Raw genomic sequence first — 10,540 nt, 5'->3', positions numbered from 1 at the left:
GTTGGAAAAACAATTATTTTTGATTTATTCAAATCCTTTCCTTGGTGCCCTAAAGTATTCAAACCACTTGATGTATTTTTTTCTCCCCAACCTCATGACAACCTTTAAAATCAATATCTTCTATTACTTGGTTTTTGTTGCTTTTCCTAAATAAGAATCTGAAAACGGTATCAAAGTTTATATTAGCCTCCCTTAGCCAAATACTTTGTTCAACTATTATTCACTGAAGTTACAATATGAGCCTTTTGGAGTTTGTTTCTTTCAGCATGATGCATTTAGATCTCAAAATGTATTTTTGTTGTTCTTTGCAAAGTAGCTTAAGCCTCAATTGGACTGAACGAAAAAGTGGATTTACATTTTTTTTTCTACTGAAAAAAAATTTGTTGGAGTTTTCCCATCAACCCTAACCAACTTTCCTGTTGTACCATCAACGTGTCATGTTGGGATAGCCTTTGCTCTTAATTATTATTTTTTTATTTTTTTATTTTTTTGTCGTCATTTATGAAATTTGAGACCACTGCAACAGAGCGGTTTAGGTTTACACTGACATTAAATGACGTACGCCTCAAAAATGCCATTTTTAGGACATTAGAGTAAACACGTGCACACCGCACTTTTCAGATTTTTTCAAAAGAACGGAAAAAATGTTTGTTTGTGAATCTGAAAATCGCATATAATTCTCATTCGACTTCACAGTTGCACACAGTTTTGAGCTGTACACACACATTGATAAAAAAAAAACTGAGTAAAAACATGAATAGGTTTAGAAATGTACCTTGAAAACAGATGTTTGAGTGATGGTACTCGTGGCTCGCACATGTTTCTAGTTTTGCTTTCTTATTGAACAACAATGCTTGCAGGGTAAAGAAGGCATAATGGCAGAGAACATTCTGGATCATTAGCTTTATTGGCTACACCTGGGTTCATGCGCTCTCCGGGGAGCAGCATCCCCTCCTCGAGTTAACAGCAAACCAAGACGAATCTGAATACAACTGTTAAAAAAAAAAACATAATTTAATACACAAGCCCTGATTACAGCCTCAGAGGTGATAATCATTATAACCCAGTTGTAAAAAGATAGCTGATTTGTTTTTTATATATATATTTTTATACATCTCTACACAAGACTAAACGCAAGATTCCCAGGTGCTGTGACGATTAATAAAGTCTGAACATCACGGTATTGGTTTCTCCTCCGTCTCCCCTGCATGCTCCCCTTCTCTCCCTCCAAGCGCCCTGACAAGCTTTCAGCACCACGGACAGCAACAATGAATCAGAGCTGCTGTGACACGAGACGTTCCTCCTGTGTGGAAACTGCAGCATGAGGAACCATTTCCTGCTCTGACCGGGGCCGGATCCATCTGAACCGGCTCTCTCTATAAGTGAAATCTCTACATGTCCCGCTCCTTCCAAACTCAGCACGAATACTCCTCGAACACATGGGCTGGATAGACCAAAAGTCTTTGTTTTTGTTGGGGGGTTTTTTTCTCTCTTTTAAATCCCGTTTAATTGTTTTTTTCTTTTTCTTTTTTTTTTTTTTTGCTAATTTGCCTTGAGGAGGGGTAACTTCCTGTGTTGTCTCTACAAATGGAGTGATCCCCCCCATACCCCTCCACCACTCTTTCTCCCTCCCTCCCTCTCCCCGTCGTGCTGAGTGCTGTGGAAGAAGGCGGGTCAGTGTGGGAGAAATCCTGGGGCCCGTCGGCAGCACAGCGCTGAGTGAGCCGAGCGGAGCGATGCGCGTTCACTGAGCCGGAGGAGAGGAGAGAGGAGGACCGCTGCCCGTTTGTTTTTCTCCCCCTCCGCCCTCACTTCCACCGCGCCTCACTCTTACAATCACTGCCTAATCAAGAGCATCTGAACCTTTTTTTTTACTGGGGAAGAGGGGAAAATATATATATATATATATCTATATAAGCGAATGGAATTCTGTTGTGGAAGAATCTGATTTTATTTATTTATTTATTTGTTTTGTTTTACACTCGGACTTCATCCGTCCGGAGTCGAAAGCGGTAAGAAAATTTTATTTTATTTTATTTTTTAATGGACACTCGTATTTCTTTTAAATAAAATTAAATGTCAGCGTAGATGTTGTATTAAGCTGTGTTGTCAAATAGTGAAGTTTTTTTTTTTTTTCCCGCATATGGCATTTGGACTGAGTGCGGGGCTGAGATGCGGATTTAGGCGCAGTAAGAGAAAGCTTTGGGTCATAGTTTGATATCTACAGTTTCGCCTCCAAATACAGCTTGATTTGACTAGAAATCCTCTAACAGGAGTCGTTTCATGGTGAGTGGTAAGGAAAGCGATCGAGGCGGAAAGTTTCAGCTGACTGAATCGTTGCTGCTCTGACATGAATACATCAGAAGTCGACTGGAGTTGATTTGGAAATGGGGTCCAGTGACTATAATCTCTTGTTGGAATTTCGCATCTAAATTCACAGAGCTAAATTGTGCCTCCCGCAGTGTTTGGAGCGGCGGTCAGGCTGCCACCGTGCGAGGAGCCGAGGGAAAGCTGGTGGAAAAAAAAAATCTTCGTGATCGGTGCAGGGCTTCTGGGTTTTTTTGTCCTATTAAGTTTTTTTTTTTTTTTTTTTTCTTTGGCGCATTTTATTGGAATTTAAATGGTGCATCCTTTATCGGACAGGGGGGGAAAAACTGTATTTGCCTTGTTCCGGTGTTGGCTAATCCATCTAATTGGTTCTGAGCTTCATGTAGAGGTAATGATGACCTCTTATCCATATTCATTTTCGACATTCATCCTTATTTACAGAGGTTAGACGATTTATCTAGCTCGAGACTCTACATTAGGTGCACGAGATCAAGAAGAGTTATGATTTTAACTATTTTGGGGGTGAAAAAAGACTATGCCTTTTAAAAAAAATAAATAAAATTAAACAAACTGGGTAAAGCTTTCAAAAATCAGTCTGTTAAAAAATGCCATTCGCTATCCACCTTTCAGTGGGGCTGGTTGTCACAAATTGACAAGATGTATTTGGCGGTGCATCTTAATTGAATCGAAAAATATTACTTTGTTCAGACCAGATACGTTAAAGTTTCCATTAGACGTTGGAATGGGGTTTACTAAGTATTACTTGACATAGTATTATTTATTTATTTATTTATTTATTTATTTATTTATTTGAATTTATTTGAATTTCAATGAAAGCAAAAAGAGTGACAACCAACACGGTTCTCAGACGGTGCCAAAGTAAAGAAAATTGCGTTTCCCGTAACAAAATGATTTTACAATTCGCAAACTCTGAGAATTTCTGTTTTGGGAAATTTAAACTTGGAACGACGCAGTCTAGGCCACGTGTACCACGAGATCTCGCGATATCAAAGCAAAGCAAAGTCTGTCTCACATCCAGTTGCCATCAGTCTGGTAAATTAAGTAAGTTCCAAATGTGAAGAAGGTTTTCTGTTGTGTCCATGCTTGAGACTTTTATTTTGATGGAAGATAGGAAGTAGTTATTGAGTTTCCCTTCTGAGTGACCTAGTCAAATCATTGCAACTAGATAATAGCATGAAAGAAGCCTAAACAGCATTTAAATGTGAACTGGCAAACCCTAAGTTTCTTACTTAACTATGGAATATTTAACTATTTTTGATTATGATGTAGTTGATCATTTCTTGTTGAAAACCTAGACAGCTACCTAAACTAATCAAACCAATCAGAATTAAAAGAAACATTGAAGCAAGAATATAAATTGATATAATCAGAAAAGTGTAAAAATGTCATAAATCGGTCAAATCTAGATGAAATTATTTTAAACTTATTGTTGGTTCTTTTAAAACACTTTGTGGTTTGTGAGACATTTACCCAAGTCGTGAAAACAAATGAGGAATTTCAGTTTTGTGCAACATAATTCTAAAATCTTGTCTTGTTCTCATGAATTCAATTTCTCTACCTCTTCTCATGACATGGACGTGTTATCATCACACGTCTTTTTGAACAATTATTTCATTTTCACTTCATTTGGAAGCTTTGTTGAAAATACTAACATTAGCTTAGCAATTAGCTAATCATAGTACTCACCAAGTTTGTGCATATTGTTTCTTTTTCTGTGCTGAAATAAAAGAAAATAATGTTCTGTTCTTTTAACAATGCTTTTGTTCAGTCTTTTTTTTTTATTAAAAGAAAAGGGGAAACCCCAGATAATGTGAACAAAACAAATAGATAAACAGGTAAAGTGGGACATGACTGTTAAAGAGTAACCCCCAAATAAAACGTTGCTCTTTTGTCTTATTTGTACCACGTATTTTTGATTTAGCAGGTCCAACACGTAACTATTAGCCTTTAGTTATGCTCCACTTTTATCATAGTGTTCTCTCTTGCTTTGTCCAACCAGTAGACCAACGGGTTCGGACCCGCTCCTAGTGTCGCACACTCGTGTCTGCTGTGACTGATGTCGGATTAAATCGTCGCTCCAGGCTGACGCTTGTGATAGACGGGAAGTTCAGCGAGAAACAGGGGGAAGTAGGAGCAGGCAGTGGGGGTGGTCTCCTTTGCGTCGGGGGAGACTCGACTGCATTACAAAACATGTCAATAAATCTGCTGCAGTTCCAATGCATCATTTATTGCCCGTGTGTGACAGTACCCATGCAGGTCATCTCATATCCTTGTGCTATTTAATAATTCAATGTGTATATCTAGGAAAATATGTTCTTATGCTAACAGAGTTGTGACAAACCGGCCCCCGTCACTGAGAATTGAGCATGACAAAAAGGACAGCAATGCCAGCGCACTGAGAAATGGAGCAAGGAGAAAGACGGAGAAGGGGACAAAATCACGTTTCTGTCTCATTGGGAATGCATTCCTCTTCTTAAATTACATGAAAAAAAAAAATTCTTCCAACAGCTAATTTCTGCCCTCTGCAGTGATGAGGTTAGCCAAAGGGCATCTTTCATAAAAACCCTGGAAGAGTGTCAGTAAAATATGTCATATTCAATTGGTGTGTAACCACATCAAGGCTTGTTTGTCTTAGCCTACAGGTTTGCCAACAGGCTTGCACTTTTTTTATTTATTTAGTTAAATTAAAAAGCCAGTTGCAAAATGTCATAGGTACAAGCACTAAATGGTTAGCTTTCAAAAAAAAATGTTGATATCCTTGAACTTCTCTACATTTTTTAACATTATGATCACAAAGACTCAATGTGTTTAATTTGGACCAATGAAAAGTAAAACATTGTTAGGAAGTGGAAGGAAATGTTAAGCAGTTCTTTTCAGTCATGTATTCATCTCCTTTACTCTGGTATTCTCAAATTCAATCCAAAGCAACCTATTGTTTTCAGAAATCAACAGTAATTAACCGCATTTCCATTGACCATATATATAGTTGTGTAAATTGAAATTACTAAAATAAACTAGCTTAGTAGAAAAAAGACAATTTTGAAAAACAAGTTTTTCATGAAAAAGTTCTTGCCCTGGAATGAGGTGCTTTTTTGGCTATACCAACATTTGGGTATTTCACACAAAACTTCAATGGGAAATACTTTTTTTCCATCACGAGTCACATGATCAACAACCAGATGTTACTACTGGCAGAAAAGAGGAAGAGGATGATGACAGGAAGTGATTAGAGGATGATGGCATGTGATGTTTTTTAAATACTAACTTATTCACATTTGCATGAATATTTACACTACAATTGCAAAATTGTGTATTTTTAATGTTATCAACGTTTTTCTCTCATTTGTAATGGAAAGACAGTCGCTAAACTCCACATTTTTCTTGTACTCAGTTCAAATAGAACTACCCTAGCCTAAAGGTGAAAGAAATCCACAGGACCACAGCTTCCACCATGATGAAACATGGAAATGGCAGCTTCATGCTCTGGACAGTTGACAGATTCAACTCCAAAAGATTTACTGCCAAAGTTGCAACAAAATGTGGTTCTATACATTGACTAAAGGGGCTAAATACAAATTTGTAAAAGATATTTCTAGAGTTTATTTTTACAATTTCAAAAATCAAACTACTGGGGTTTCAAATGTAGAATTCAAATATTAAAGTTTGTTTATATAATGTGACAAAATATGAATAATTTTAGGGAGGGCAAATCTTCACAAGCAAATCTTCCGTGCTCAAGTTAAAAGAAGACAAATACCACACAATGGCAATGTAGGCGTTCTCCGTAAATCGATGGCGTTCAGGGATATCTGATAACCCAGTCAGGTATTACACACATTGAGTCATGTTGATTGAATAGAGGCTTGGCTTGTTGGTATACCAAACTGCCATCTCAGATATCATACGACTTTGCCTATTCAAGAGACCTAGCATCTAACCCTCCCATCCCATACCCACGTACTCCATCCAGGCCTTGTCCTTATACTGGGCCGGACTCACACGGCAGTGTTGAGGGTTATTTTTCCAAGCAGAACCTTTTAACCTCTCATCAAATCTCTTTTTAAGACAAAGACAATCATCCATTTAGGCAACCCGGTGTTGTCAGAGACAGAGCTGCACTAGGACACACACATGCGAGCACACATGCGGTGCATTAACATAGGTATCGGTTACCTGAATTCAATAGCTCGCCTGCTGCAGCAAGATTAACTATTCAGGGCAGGTGGTTAAAGGGCCTATTGTGTTTCCTGGTTCTGTGCTGCTGTCATGATTGGACAATGCATTTGTCTGGTTGGCAGCCCACTGCCAAAACAATTGCAAGGGCAAAGGGCTGGAAGAGTACACACACATATAAGGTTTCACCTTGTACATCATTTGTAGCTCTGGTGAGCAAAATTAAACAAAAGTGTATAAGAGGAGCTGCAGCAAGCGAAGATGGTTTCCTAGTTGATATGCTTTGACAGTCTTCCTCGGTGATAGAAACCATTTAGATATCTATTTACCAAGAGAACAAGTGGGATTCAAACATGAAATATCCCCCCACCCACCCCGATCCATCCTTACATCTTTCTGGATCTGTGTTTGCAGCTGTAATCCCTCAAAGGCATGCAAATTGGAGAAATGGAGAGAGAAAGAGTGGCGGTGGATAATTAGTCATACTAATCAGAATCCCAGCAGCCCCTTGCAGATAGCAGCCTAACATTCGAAGGTGAACGAATGTTCGGCTTCGGCTCAGTGGGCTTTCCAGTGGTCAGGAAGTCAACAGCAGCGGTCTCCGAGATTAATTTGTTTGTTTGCATCACTCATGGATAAGTTAATCGAGAAATCGGATCTCGGCTCAAGCTGAAACCGCCAAGATGATTTTCAGTTGAAGAGAGCATTTGGAAGACATGGCACCTTGCAAGAAAAGCTCATGAGATCTTTATGGGTGTTATTAGTGGGTGTTTAGTTGCTTGTAGGGATCAAAACGTCAGATTTGCATTGGATGGGGTTTGAAGTATCTTGTCTGTCTAGCCCAAAGGGATGATTTTTGCTTCGATTCCGCTAAATGCGACTTTTATTATGACTATGTACTTTAGAGCTGAATCAAAACTCCCAGTATGCATTACAAATGATCTATGTGTTGCATAAATTAGACATCCATTCATCTGGGAATAGTCTGTTGCAAGATGATAGAGTTCTGCTCAAAGAAATGTATTAATACGCTATTTTTTCCCCCCACCAGGTCTGTCCAAGTTGTTTTTAAAGCTGACTACCAAATCATGGGGCGTGAAACTGGGCCAACACCGATTGTTACATGCTTCAAACCAGGAAGTCGGTTCAAAGGCCCAACCCTAGATCATCAGACGCAGCTCTGAATCACCGACATCATCATCGCACTTTCACCATTTTTTATACATATATCCCAACTTAGACTTGGCTGGACAAGATCAAGATTCAATCTGTTATCAACATTAGACCTTAAAGCAAAGAATCTTTAAGTAACCTATGTGGAATATAAGAGTCAGCAGGTAAACGCTGGAGCTAAACCGTAACCAAATGGTTCCATCACTTTGAGGATCTATCCCCAAATTCCAACCCTTCTTTTCGACACCCTTTGGTTTTTCTACGATGAATCCCAACAGCCTTCCTGGGCCTTTTTGTCTGCTACTAAGTACCCTGCTGAGCCTGAGCACAGGCTTGGAGTTTACCGGTTCTCAAGGCCAGTGGGCTCGCTACGTGCGCTGGGATGCCAGCTCCAGGGGTGACCTGACATTTCAGTTCAAGACCTCGCAATCGGACGGCCTGCTGCTCTACTTCGACGACGGCGGATACTGCGACTTCCTGCTGCTCGCCCTGTCCGACGGCAAGCTCCAGCTCCACGTCAGCATCGACTGCGCCGAGACCACCATCACCTCGGACAAGCCGGTCAACGACAGCCGCTGGCACTTCGCCGCCATCAACAGGGAGAACCTGTGGACCGGCTTGGCCGTGGATGGTCAGAGCAAGACGGGCGAGGTGCGCCCCCAGCGGCAGTTCATGAAGATCGTCAGTGACCTCTTTCTCGGGGGGCTTCCGAGGGATATCCGCACGGCCGCCATCACCCTGCCCTCGGTCCGCGAGCTTCCGCCGTTCAAAGGGATTATCACCAACCTCAGTTACGGGAGTAAGTTGCCCTCGTTGGTCAATAGCCAGAAGGTTCGTCTGGAGATGATGGGCCTTTGCACGGAGAACCCCTGCGAGAATGGCGGGATCTGCTCGCTGGCAGATGGAGAAGTCTACTGTGACTGCTCCAAAACTGGATATGTAGGTCGATACTGCACGGAAGGTAAGAGGGCTGGCTTCGTTGTTTTCTGTGTCAAGCAATAAATATTGATTAAGGTCTTTGTGAAAAATTCAAAAGGGGTTTCTTTCAAATATAGAACTGACCTAATACAAGGTTTGTGTTTTTATTCCAGCTTCCAAGAGAGAGAGAGAAAAAATCTCATTATTCTATCTTTTTTTTGTTTTGCATATATTCTTAACCATAATGTGGCTTAGACCTCAAAGTATTTTTGCTACATCATAAATCTCAATAGAAGCTTCTGGAATTAGACGTAATCTCCATAACTGCATTGCCATTCACCTAATGTGATCTGTGCCACAACCACTCTTCATTTATAAAGTGCCTTGGAAAAAAAAAATAAACTGAAAAACAAAAAAATCTGCATTGTTTGCACTGATGCCTTCCCAAATCAGCATAATTTTTATCAAGCTAGAGCAGCTCTGCATTTGAAATATTTAATGCAGATCTTGCAGGACTTGGGAGTCTGAATATTTCTTTGTGGGCTGTTGCACATGCAGCCCAGCAACTCTCTGTATTTCACGTGGGAGTTAAATTGGAGGTGATGGGCTCAGCATTTCCACTCCCTTCACAGTTATTACATTTGATGAGGCAGCGGTGGATACCCTATTAGCTGATGTGACTAAAATTACAACTCTAAGTTCCTTCTCCTGTTTTTTTTTTCTTCATTAAATGTATTCAGATTTGGCAAGGTGATGCGGAGGCCTCAAGGTACACACAAAGTGTGGATAAGAAACAACGTCACCTATTTTTGCTCTTCTTCTGGGCCAAGCCCATCTCTTCCTTGGGGAGTGTAATGAGATGCACCTCTTTGACAACATTTGATGATTTAGACATTAAAGCCTTCCTTCTTTCTTGCACATAATCTCAAATAGCCCACTGACAATATAATGCACATAAAGCTGCTTTCTCTTGTTTCATGACACCACTACTTCTGCATAAAGGTTACTTAATATTAGCTTAATCTTTCTGAACATGCTACTGCTGAAACTTTGAGAGGATAACCATCTGATTCAAGGAATAAGTTCCTTTATTATTTCTTTTTAAGTCATAACATTTGCATTTTCATACATGTAGAGCCTTTCAAAAATGTATTCGTACCCCTTGAACTTGTTCATGTTTTGTACATTTCTGCAAACTTTAGTGTATTTCACCTGGATTTTTATGTGATACACCAACACAGATAGGCATGTAACTGTGTTGCTTGCATTTGTATTTAGTCCCCTTTACTTTGATACCCCACAATTACAGTGAAATTGGGAATAATACAGTCCATCAGTGCATATTGTAATCTCAGCACAGTTTCAGCTGTTTTGTGAAGACGTTAAAGGTTTGTTAGAGAACACTCGAGAATAAATAGCACCACAAATACCAGGTCAGAGGGTGAATTGTGAAGAAGTTTCCAGAAATGTTAGAATATAAAACGTATCCCAAATGCTGAACATCTCTCAGTGTATCGGTCAATCTTTGGATTCAACCCAGACACCCATGATAACACTCGAGTGGCTATTATGGAAGGATGAGAAACAAAAAGAAAGTTGTTTTTGAAACAAAGTTATAAGAAATGTAATTTACCTTGGTTGAATGAGACCAAAGGGAATAAATGTCACGGCACATCACCCAACAGTGAAATATGGTGCACCATATTTCACTGTTGGGTGATGTGCCTTGGTGGCTCCATCTGTAGTTGAAGATATTCTAGAAACTACCAAGGAGTTAAGACTAGAGTGTCTCCTGCCAGCAGCACAACACCTCAAAAAAAATAAATAAATAAAATAAACCCACAGTTAAGATGGAATGGTTTAGATGAAGGTCCATCACATAAAATCCCTATAAAACTGAACATTAAAGTTTGTATGACGTGGCAAA

General features: G+C 39.8%; 1 protein-coding gene across 8 annotated transcripts in view; it reads left to right on the top strand.

Annotated features, from left to right (window-relative positions):
* Nucleotides 1-1,666: 1,666 nt before the first annotated feature.
* nrxn3b (neurexin 3b) overlaps nt 1,667-10,540 on the top strand; it is a 402,487-nt gene continuing 393,613 nt past the window's right edge. For 6 of the 8 annotated variants that reach the window (XM_007566141.2, XM_016678681.1, XM_007566140.2 and 3 more), the window contains exons 1-2: nt 1,668-2,012; nt 7,574-8,656. In XM_007566141.2, coding sequence (XP_007566203.1) covers nt 7,960-8,656 — 697 coding nt within the window. In that variant the 5' untranslated portion in view covers nt 1,668-2,012; nt 7,574-7,959. Of the gene's footprint in view, nt 2,013-7,573; nt 8,657-10,540 lie in introns of all 8 variants that reach the window. The other 2 variants (XM_016678682.1, XM_016678683.1) reach the window with 2 other exon arrangements.

The sequence above is a fragment of the Poecilia formosa genome, unplaced genomic scaffold (assembly GCF_000485575.1).
Source record: "Poecilia formosa unplaced genomic scaffold, Poecilia_formosa-5.1.2 Scaffold187, whole genome shotgun sequence".
Lineage (NCBI taxonomy): Eukaryota > Metazoa > Chordata > Actinopteri > Cyprinodontiformes > Poeciliidae > Poecilia > Poecilia formosa.
Note: the sequence above shows the minus strand (reverse complement) of the source record. Positions and strands in the feature narration are given on the sequence as shown.